This window comes from Neoarius graeffei, chromosome 23, assembly GCF_027579695.1.
Source record: "Neoarius graeffei isolate fNeoGra1 chromosome 23, fNeoGra1.pri, whole genome shotgun sequence".
In the NCBI taxonomy this organism is placed as follows: Eukaryota; Metazoa; Chordata; class Actinopteri; order Siluriformes; family Ariidae; genus Neoarius; species Neoarius graeffei.
The window spans coordinates 50531632-50542661 of NC_083591.1; the positions used below are offsets into that span (position 1 = coordinate 50531632).

The window sequence follows — 11030 nt, forward strand, 5'->3', positions numbered from 1 at the left end:
ATGATATGTTCAAACTCTTTGCAATTTTACACTGTCGAACTCCTTTCTGATATTGCTCCACTATTTGTCGGCGCAGAATTAGGGGGATTGGTGATCCTCTTCCCATCTTTACTTCTGAGAGCCGCTGCCACTCCAAGATGCTCTTTTTATACCCAGTCATGTTAATGACCTATTGCCAATTGACCTAATGAGCTGCAATTTGGTCCTCCAGCTGTTCCTTTTTTGTACCTTTAACTTTTCCAGCCTCTTATTGCCCCTGTCCCAACTTTTTTGAGATGTGTTGCTGTCATGAAATTTCAAATGAGCCAATATTTGGCATAGAATTTCAAAATGTCTCACTTTCGACATTTGATATGTTGTCTATGTTCTATTGTGAATACAATATCAGTTTTTGAGATTTGTAAATTATTGCATTCTGTTTTTATTTACAATTTGTACTTTGTCCCAACTTTTTTGGAATCGGGGTTGTATGTTTTAAGTTTACAGCACGTACTATAGCACTAATACTGCTAGACTGAACGAGAGACAGTAATAAAGAGGTGATATAACAATGAGACACAATAAAACCACTTAATCAGTCCATGCAAAATGTCTGGCCTTTATTGTGTTTATTGTGATCAACCAAAGAGACTTAAAAATAAACTGCAGAATTTTAGATTTGTGAATTTAATACGGTACATGCTTCGCAAAATGGTCCTCACCACAGTATTAGATACAAAAAAATCTTTATAAAAATATTTAACTTAATGTTTTTACTTAAATATGTTTTTAAAGGGTAGCACTGGCAGCTATCCAACAGCGTTACAAGGAAAAAAAATTAAAATAACATTTTTATCCATCACTCCTCAACTTAAGTTATATTTGTGTCAGAAAACAGCATCAGTCAAAAGTTTGTACACACTTACTTATTACTATGAATGAGTACGTGTGTACAAACTTTTGACTGTTACTGTACATCTAATAAATAGTCTGGTCCAAGGGACATGTTAAGTTAGTAATTAAGCGGTATTTCTACAATACTTGACAGCCCACATTCTGTTCAGATACAATATAAATTAGTGCATCATCGTTAATTAAGACATTACATTGGAAATCTTTCAAAACTCTTTTCATTAGGAATGTAAACATTAAAAGTACAGTATAAGCAAGATACTTATTAAACGGGCAAGAAGGTACGAGTGCAATATTCAGATCATCATAGTAGGATGCCTGGTGTACAAGGATGATATGAATCTAGAGGGGAGTGTGATTCTGTTTATAGTTGTTGTACAGCTCTGAGTTAGATCTCAGTAGGCTGAGGGATGCGAGACACAATGGTGGAGACCAGCTTTAGCAGCTGCTGGGAGCGCTGCTCTCCCGTCTGCAGAACCTCCTCGTGGTTGGCCTTCTCTTCACTGTCATAGTCCATCACGGCCTTGTTGGTTATGAGGGAAAGGGCAAAGACTTGCATTCCAGAGTGGCGGGCCACGATCACCTCATGGACTGTGCTCATTCCTATGCAACAGTGATAGACAGATTAGAGAAAAGCTCACAAAATGGGGTTCCGGGGCCCCCGGGTGTCTTTGAGCCTTATTTTGTTACTGTGGAAATCACAACGCACCCCTATCCAAGTTATTACAGTCAAGTGGAATCTAATAAATAGCTCATATTGTATTATCTTGTTATTCAGATATAAATAACGTGCTTAACCATTTTAATGTTTTTTTTTTTAATTTCCGCAACATAAATCTGTACTAAAGGGGTTGAAATATTTTACAGACGATTTCTAACGCTACGTTCACACTGCAAGGCTTAATGCTCAATTCCGATTTTTTTGTGAAATCCGATTTTTTTGTGAGGTCGTTCACATTAACAAATATATGCGACTTGTATGTGATCCTCAGTATGAACGAAAAGCGACCTAAAAGTGTTCCGCATGCGCATTGCAGGATACGACGACGTCACACGCAGTGAGCATGGCCAGTGTTTACGGAAGTAAAACCGCCCGGTTGTGGTATGACTCATCCAATCTAGCTTGAATAGCTGCATCCCCCCAAATGGAAATCAGCTCCCTAACCTCTGCGTCCTTCCATTGAGAAGATTCAGAACCTTCACAGCCCGAAGCGTCCCTCGCATCGATGTCATGCGCAGGGGCGCAGATACGTTTTTTGAACTGGGGGGGACAAAGCTGCCAGCAAACCAACCCCAACCCTGATATGCCTGTCAAACTTGTTGTTAGTAACCATAGCAACCAAGCTCGAGCTCGCAACCTGTGCAGTCTGCGCAGCTCAACCAACCGAATATCAGTCTTTGTTTTGTTTTATATGAATTGTTGCAACTATGTATACACTGCTGTGCACCTCAATAAACCGAATGGTAATTAGTCTTTTGATTTTTCCGTGAGGTTTGCCTTATGCAAAGAAAGACAGCATAGACGTTTTTTCCTCCCTACAAGTGGGGGGGACCGAATGAGGTGAATTTAAATATGACTCGTCCCACCCTCTATCTGCGCCCGTGATTATGCGCCATGTTGTTGTAACTTTTTTGAGAGACCCGCCGCCTACTTCAGCGCAGAATAGTGACGTTTGTGGCTTGTTGATGACGTGTAAGTCGGATGAATGCGACCTGGCGGTTCAGACTGAAGTCGCATATGAAAAGAGCGGATAGGAATCGGAATTAGGACCACATATCCAAACGGCCTGGGTCGGATTTGAAAAAATCGGATCTGTGTCGTTCATATTGTCAATAAAAGATCGGATACAGGTCACATATGGGCGAAAAGATCGGATTTGAGTCACTTCAGCCTGCAGTGTGAACATAGCCTTTGAGAAGCATCAGGCTCTGAAGCACTTTTATGGTAACTATTATGTAACGGTACGGGTTGTTGCCCCACAACTCACCCACGGCATCGGCACCCAGAGAGTTAAGCATTCTGCATTCAGCGATGGTCTCAAAGGACGGCCCACCGAGCACACAGTACACACCCTCCTTCATGAAGTCAGAGAAACCAAGCTCCGCCCCCACTTCTTGAGCCAGCTGCCTCATCTGCTTGTCATAGGCATCCGACATGCATGGGAAACGGGTCCCAAACCTGAGAGAGAGAGAGAGAGAGAGAGAGAGAGAAAATTATGAGCACCCTTTACTTATATGATTCAATGTGATGTTTTCTAGAAGAAAAACAATCATGATTACATACACTTTGTACACTACAAACATTCACACATACACCAATGTGCTTCCCTCCTGCCCCCTTACCTCTCATCATTGTGTCCACACAAGGGATTGTTTCCAGCGAAACCTGGCAGGTTGAGGTGGTCTTTGATGATCATGATGTCTCCAACTTTGTAGTCTTGGTTCAGTCCTCCTGCGGCATTCGTCAAGATCAACAGCTCGACGCCCATCAGCTTAAAGATGCGTATGGGCATGGTGAGCTAACAAAGAAAGAACACAGCATGATATAACGCCATCCACCAACCAAAGACACTCCCACGACATTGTCGCAAAACTATTACCACACAGTAAAGGATGCTAGACTACAAGAATACTAGAGACAGTGAATAGACTAGACTACGTGCTGTTTTTATAAGCGTTACGGTATCATAGAGGTTTCATTTCAGTTGAAATGTATTGCTGGCAAATGAAAATAATCCTCCATGCATTCAATACTAAACTTAAAGTACCTTGATATTAATATTTATCCATTTACTGATTTCATCAGCATACTGTGATGAACAAAAACTTCTCAACACTGCAGCAATCACAGTGTTATAAATATGTTATTACAGTAAACGCGATGCCACAAATTGAATGTGTCACGGGTTATGGTTGCTTGCAATCAGTACCACAAACAGAAGTTTTTACAAAGAATCACATCACAGGCTGTCATAATCTACAATACTAATTAGTAATATAACTGAGTAGTAAAGAAATTTCAGTTCCTTGAAAGTCACCTTTTGGGTGGAATATCCTTCATAGAGGTGGAACCGTCCCTGCATGCAAACACATGGCTTTCCTTTAAGAGTGCCAAATACCAACCGACCAGCATGACCATGCACTACGAGACACACCGCAACCAATTAGAGAAGTGATACGGCAGCCATTATGCAATCACAATCACTTAAAGATAAGCAAAATGAGAGTTAATAGTCACAGCAAACCGATAACGCATGATAACCAGTGATCGGGTGTCCAGATCTTTGATTCGTTGCTTTAAATTGTGAATCTTGATACGACACAAATCTGTGATATTAAGTGATCAACACACATACAGATTAGATGTTTAAACATATTTATATAATGTGCTAACTCACCTGTGCTTTGTGGAAAGTTGGGGATATCGCTGTAATTAAAGACCTTCTGATCTTTCAGCATGTCAGCGAGCCCGCCGAGGCCTGAGCCACACACGATGCCCACCAGGGGGCGGACAGGAGCCTGCTCCTGCAGCCAGTCAGCTGTAGCCTTGCAGGCCTCATAACCACATCTGAAGGACAGGGAATGAACAGAAAGGTATCCAGTCAACACGACATTCTAGAAAAACAGTACGGTACCCGCGTACACAAGGTGAGTTATGGGGGAGGGGAAAAAGGAAGTGGATGAGAGAGCTTCACATGGCATGTCTGACAGGTTATACAAGAGAGAAAATATGATGTAAAGAGCACTGTGATAAACAAACACAAAACTACCGCGTTGTACTGTTGATTTTAGCATAGATCTCCTTACAACTCCAAAAAATAATAGGCAAACTGATTGAAAGAAATCACATTGTAACGTAACACTGAATCATGTAGGTTTTGAAAATGTCATACTTGACAATGTTTCTCAGTTTTTTTTTCCCAAACACACTCATATACTGTAAATACAAACAATGATTCTTAACATCACAAAATGCAGTCAGCATTGTCACGCTGATAAATGATGTTTGCTTTAGACACAGTGTGAATATAAAGTGACAGGATCTAACAGGAAATGAAGTCATATAACCTAATCTCTAAACATTTATAGGTGACAAATTAAAGGAAAGACTAACATAACCCTTGCCGAGGCCCTGGGCAGACACCCCCCCGAGGCCCTACCCACGCCTGTTGTCAGCTGCGCTCAGCAAATTCACCCCCTCGGGCGTGCCTGTCTAACTAGACACAGAAACTTAAATAATGCCAGTGGCACAATTAGAAATACTATTGAACGATAAAACTTTATATCCATCAACACCTATTTAATCGAGAAAAAGCAATGGTGAAATAGGCAATTGCATGGTGAAAAAATCCATCAGACATCACGGTTAACAAGTCTGGTTAACTAAAGTTGAGCCTCAAGAAGCCTTTGAATGAGTGAGTCAATGAACAACATGTCAGGAACATAACCTCGGCCTACAACAGTTTCTTTAGTATTCAGAACAAGAACATTCATTTGGTATATAACCGTTCGTTTTCATTTTGGAATCCAGGCGACTTTTAACTTGTGAAAACAAAGAGCGATAACAAAGAAAGAAAAATATCTTGCTTCTCAGAAATAAATCTCAAAATGTTAGGCTATGTGAAACATTTCATCCTTTCACACACGTAATGTCCCAAACAGCAGTGGCACACAGCTTTGCGCATTCGGTTTGACAGCCATGGGTCAACTTACAAGGGCACTTTCCTACTTTTCTGGAAAGCGAAGTCATTATTAAATCATTGAACTCAAGCTGGCGTAGCATGTGAATACATGGTGGACAGTGATCATATTGACAATGACGGGTGATTTATGCGACGGGACAAGGTGGGCTTCCTCACGGGTGGCGAAATGCATCAGAAATGTTATCAATATGATCAAAACTTCTGAAAATATCGTTTCATATTTTCCGATCTGGGGCGGCACGGTGGTGTAGTGGTTAGCACTGTCGCCTCACAGCAAGAAGGTCCTGGGTTCGAGCCCCGGGGCCGGCGAGGGCCTTTCTGTGTGGAGTTTGCATGTTCTCCCCGTGTCCGCGTGGGTTTCCTCCGGGTGCTCCGGTTTCCCCCACAGTCCAAAGACATGCAGGTTAGGTTAACTGGTGACTCTAAATTGACCGTAGGTGTGAATGTGAGTGTGAATGGTTGTCTGTGTCTATGTGTCAGCCCTGTGATGACCTGGCGACTTGTCCAGGGTGTACCCCGCCTTTCGCCCGTAGTCAGCTGGGATAGGCTCCAGTTTGCCTGCGACCCTGTAGAACAGGGGTGTCAAACCTGATCCATAAAGGGCCTTGTGGCTGCAGGTTTTCATTCCAGCCATGCAGCAGCACACCTGACTTGGCTCATTCAATCAACTGAACTGTCTTCACACAGTCAAATACTTGCAGCCACACCCACCCTTGATTAAAGGGTGGGTGTGTCAGTTGATTGAATAAGCCAAATCAGGGTGCTGCTGCATGGCTGGAATGAAAACCTGCAGCCACACGGCCCTTTATGGATCAGGTTTGACACCCCTGCTGTAGAAGGATAAAGCGGCTAGAGATAATGAGATGAGATTTTCCGATCTCGCTACCTCCGAGGCCCCCTAGTGGCCGAGACCCTGGGCAGCTAGCTGCCCATGAAGCCCATTAGGATAACGTGTCCTTGACATAACCAAATTCCTTAAAACACAAAAACAGCTTTGATACAACTTGGCACTGATTCGACAAACACAAAGGATTGTGGCCGACCCTTCTCACCCCGGACACAAACTTTTGGAATCACTCCACTCTGGTAGGTGGTTACGGTCCATTAGAACCAAAACCTTATGCCATAAGGCCAGCGTTTTCCCCACTGCAGCTGGCCTCAATCATCAATCAGTGACTCTAACCTCACTTTCAATCTGTGACGTACACTTCCTCTCTGAACCATCATTTTGCACATTTCATGGTCGTGATGTCGTACAGCTTCCTTCCGTGAATTTTTATTGCACAATCCGGTACACCCTGTACAGCTTGGCTAGTTATTCTCTTCTTCTTACACATTCATGTCATGGCTCTTCTATATCTTCATCATCTTCATCCCCTGAATTATTTTTGCACATTCCAAGACATACTGTACAACTTGGACTTCAAAACAACCCATACACACACCCTTTAAATATGTCCACTTTTCAAGCTTGTATATTTCAGATTTTTTTTTTTATTCTATTCATATAACAACTTTTTGTCTTTTTTTTTTTTTTTTTAATTCTTAACTGTTCAAGCACCAATCACCAAAACAAATTCCTTGTATGTGAGAATGTACTTCGGAATAAACTTGGTTCTGATTCTCTGATCTGTAGAGCAGGTTGTAGAACATTCTTTCAATACTGCATGTAATAAATCTATCAAAGCAGTATTCATACGACATGTCACAGGGTACAGCACCGTCCTTCGCATTCATACTCCACTGGCATGACAATGTGTTTAATTTTTATAAAGGAAACTAACATCCGAACAATGACGCAGCAGTATGTAGGAAACGTGACAGACGTGGATAGTTGAGATTGGGGCAGATGTACAGTATTTGCAAGACAGTTCAGTTCAGTTAAACGCATGACGGTGTTTACAGAGTACACAAAATGGAAATATTCACCCCATCTGTATGGACTTAAGTAGAGACAGTATAAAACAAGCATAATAGAGGACTCGGACTTGTGCTTTCATGCATAATTTAAATTACGTGCCCGGTGTTAACCGACTGATGGAAATTTTTCTCACAGCATGACAGTCACCAGGTTGATTTCCCTGTTAATTCGTATTTATACACAGTATATTAATAAATCAGGCTCAATAAGACAACTACACAACCCAAAGGTGCTGTGATAGACAGACAGACCAAGGTATTAGTTTAGATGTCTAAAACATGCACTACATGGCCAAAACTATGTGGACATCCATGTGACCATCACATCCAGGTGTACTTTTTTAAATATCCCATCTCAGGTTTATTCCAGATGCAGGATGCTGAGTTTAATCAGGAATTTGTTCTACTTCCTGGTGCTTTCTTTTCTTTCGGGATCCCAAGAGAAAAACAAAAGAAATAGAAAGGCAAATAAAGTCACCGCATCTGTCATTTTTATTTCTAAGTTCGATTTCTGTCTTACTGTTCTTCTTACCATCATCCATCCATCCATTATCTGTAGCCGCTTATCCTGTTCTACAGGGTCGCAGGCAAGCTGGAGCCTATCCCAGCTGATTATGGGCAAGAGGTGAGATTCACCCTGGCCAAGTCGCCAGGTCATCGCAGGGCTGACACACTGAGACAAACACTCACATTCACACCTACGGTCAATTTAGAGCCACCAATTAACCTAACCTGCATGTCTTTGGGGGAGGAAACCCACGCAGACACGGACAGAACATGCAAACTCCACACAAAAAGGCCGTTGCCGACTGCTGGGCTCGAACCCAGAACCTTGCCGCCCTTTATTACCATCATGTCTCGAACAAATTAATTTCACCATTATGGATTAATGGACCGTTAATCCATTCACCATTGGTTCTAATGGACCGTAACCACCTACCAGAGTGGAATGATTTCAGAAGTTTGTGTCCAGGGTGAGAAGGGTCAGCCACAATCCTTTGTGTTTGTCGAATCAGTGCCAAGTTGTATCGAAGCTGTTTTTGTGTTTTAAGGAATTTGGTTATGTTGGTCTTTCCTTTAATTTGTCACCTATAAATGTTTAGAGATTAGGTTATATGACTTCATTTCCTGTTAGATCCTGTCACTTTATATTCACACTGTGTTTATTATTCACTGTGTCTAAAGCAAACATTTATCAGAGTGAAAATGCTGACTTTTCAAACTTGTATATTTCAGATTCTTTTTATTTTTTTATTCTATTCATATAACAACTTGTCTTTTTTTAAAAAAATTTTAAATGTTCAAGCACCAATCACCAAAACAAATTCCTTATTTATTACCCTTTATTACCATCATGTCTCGAACAAATTAATTTCACCATTATGGATTAATAAAGGATGTCGTAGTTTGTGTTAAAAATGGAAATATAACATACAGGTACAGTATTATAAAAGACTAAACAAATGTTCGAGATACTTAGACACTGAGGGCGGCACGGTGGTGTAGTGGTTAGCGCTGTCGCCTCACAGCAAGAAGGTCCGGGTTCGAGCCCCATGCCCGGCGAGGGCCTTTCTGTGCGGAGTTTGCATGTTCTCCCCGTGTCCGCGTGGGTTTCCTCCGGGTGCTCCGGTTTCCCCCACAGTCCAAAGACATGCAGGTTTGGTTAACTGGTGGCTCTAAATTGACCGTAGGTGTGAATGTGAGTGTTGTCTGTGTCTATGTGTCAGCCCTGTGATGACCTGGCGACTTGTCCAGGGTGTACCCCGCCTTTCGCCCGTAGTCAGCTGGGATAGGCTCCAGCTTGCCTGCGACCCTGTAGAACAGGATAAAGCGGCTACAGATGATGAGACTTAGACACTGATATTATTTATTTTTTCAAAAATGGAATAAAAAAAAAAGGGGATATATTCCAAAACCAAAAAATGCCTGAAAAGAAATATTTTCGACAACTGATGTGACCTGAAATTAAAAAAAAAAAAAAAAAGGGTGGAAATGTGAGTCAGTTTCCTTCCGGAAACATGACTGAAGTCACGTCGCAGCATGCGCGCACGCGCGCGGTCGGAAGGGTTACCATGGTTACGGTCAGACGCCCATAATCGTCTCCGAAACAAATGCACCTGCTTGTAGTTACCACATGTGGCGCTCTAAAGGCGCAATTTGGGACGACCCCAGGCATCACGTCCACACCACATGCTTTTCAGCATCAGAGCAATCAGTTATATCAAGGATGATGACTGTTATGATGATAAAACAAACAAACAAACAACTACAGCATAACCGAATTCGAAAACAAACAAGAACGTGGAATGTTAATTCTTTATAATCATCCAGAACTGTCGAAAATGAAAAGAACAAGATGATTCTAAATAATTAATACCAAGTAATATATATATATATGGCAAATATTTTGGACCACAATGCAATTCTTTAGTGGTCTAGGTCTTTTATCATCCCATAACACACAACTTCACACACTTTAAAACCTAAACATTGAAATTTAACTCTGTAGTAAATAGATTAAGCAACAAAACAAGCAAAAATAAAACCATATCCGCTTCACTGGAACATTTTTTTGGGGGAAAAACAAACAAACAAACAAACAGCCCTCCCACTGTATTACTTTCACACATTTCATCATCTTCCGCCTTGTGCTGAAGCGCGTGCTGGTTTACACTAAGGATGCTAACGCTCCGGGCTAACCCGAACACTCCAGTCTCTCTTCAGCTATGTTTAAAAAAATAATATAAAAAATATTCACTCACTCTGAGGAAGACTCGGGATACATTTGTGGACTTTTCTGAAGCTCTTTGAAATAAAATAAACCCGAAAAACAGTTCGTAGATAGACTACTTCAGCTAAAGATGCTGCGCGTGCTGACTCTCTTGTCGTCACTGAATGGAATCTCCGCTACCAGGCGTATATATATAAGCCCCGCCCACTCCCCCGAACGTCACTTTCTTGCGCTGCTATTGGCTGAATCCTGAGGGCTCGGCTGCAGCTGCGCTCTCCTCACTTCTGGAGGTTGATCATGTGTTCGGAAAAGCGCATTTGAAAGGAAAATTCCACCTTGCAACACGTTCTGAAATAGCACGTCTATACTAGAATATTCTGATTAACATTTCTTGGCTGCTGCTGTGTTTTCCAGATGTTGAGGACATTTTTATTGCTAGTGCAGGACCACCAAGGTATCAGTCTTAGCTCCTAAACAAAACTTTTCTCATGCACCATTTCCCAGTAACGTTCAATGCAGGGGTGTTTCCATCCATCCATCCATCCATCCATTATCTGTAGCCGCTTTATCCTGTTCTACAGGGTCGCAGGCAAGCTATCCCAGCTGACTACGGGCGAAAGGCGGGGTACACCCTGGACAAGTCGCCAGGTCATCACAAGGCTGACACATAGACACAGACAACCATTCACACTCACATTCACACCTACGGTCAATTTAGAGTCACCAGTTAACCTAACCTAATCTTTGGACTGTGGGGGAAACCGGAGCACCCGGAGGAAACCCAC

At 42.0% G+C, this 11030-nt stretch overlaps 1 protein-coding gene across 1 annotated transcript; it reads right to left on the minus strand.

Annotated features, from left to right (window-relative positions):
- Positions 1-584: 584 nt before the first annotated feature.
- Positions 585-10394, minus strand: LOC132871266 (purine nucleoside phosphorylase-like). Its single transcript, XM_060905387.1, has 6 exons — positions 10277-10394; positions 4290-4459; positions 3930-4033; positions 3235-3410; positions 2880-3070; positions 585-1494 (listed from the first exon to the last, which is right to left on the minus strand). Exons 1-6 carry the CDS (start codon positions 10297-10299, stop codon positions 1280-1282), a joined length of 879 nt encoding a protein of 292 aa, XP_060761370.1. The 5' UTR covers positions 10300-10394; the 3' UTR covers positions 585-1279.
- Positions 10395-11030: the final 636 nt, after the last annotated feature.

Coding starts and splice junctions, on each gene's coding strand:
- LOC132871266 (XM_060905387.1), bottom strand. CDS start 10,299: ATGTATCCCGAGTCTTCCTCAGA. Junction 4,034..4,289: donor CAACTTTCCACAAAGCACAG/GTGAGTTAGCAC, acceptor TGTGTCTCGTAG/TGCATGGTCATGCTGGTCGG. Junction 3,071..3,234: donor TGTGGACACAATGATGAGAG/GTAAGGGGGCAG, acceptor TCTCTCTCTCAG/GTTTGGGACCCGTTTCCCAT.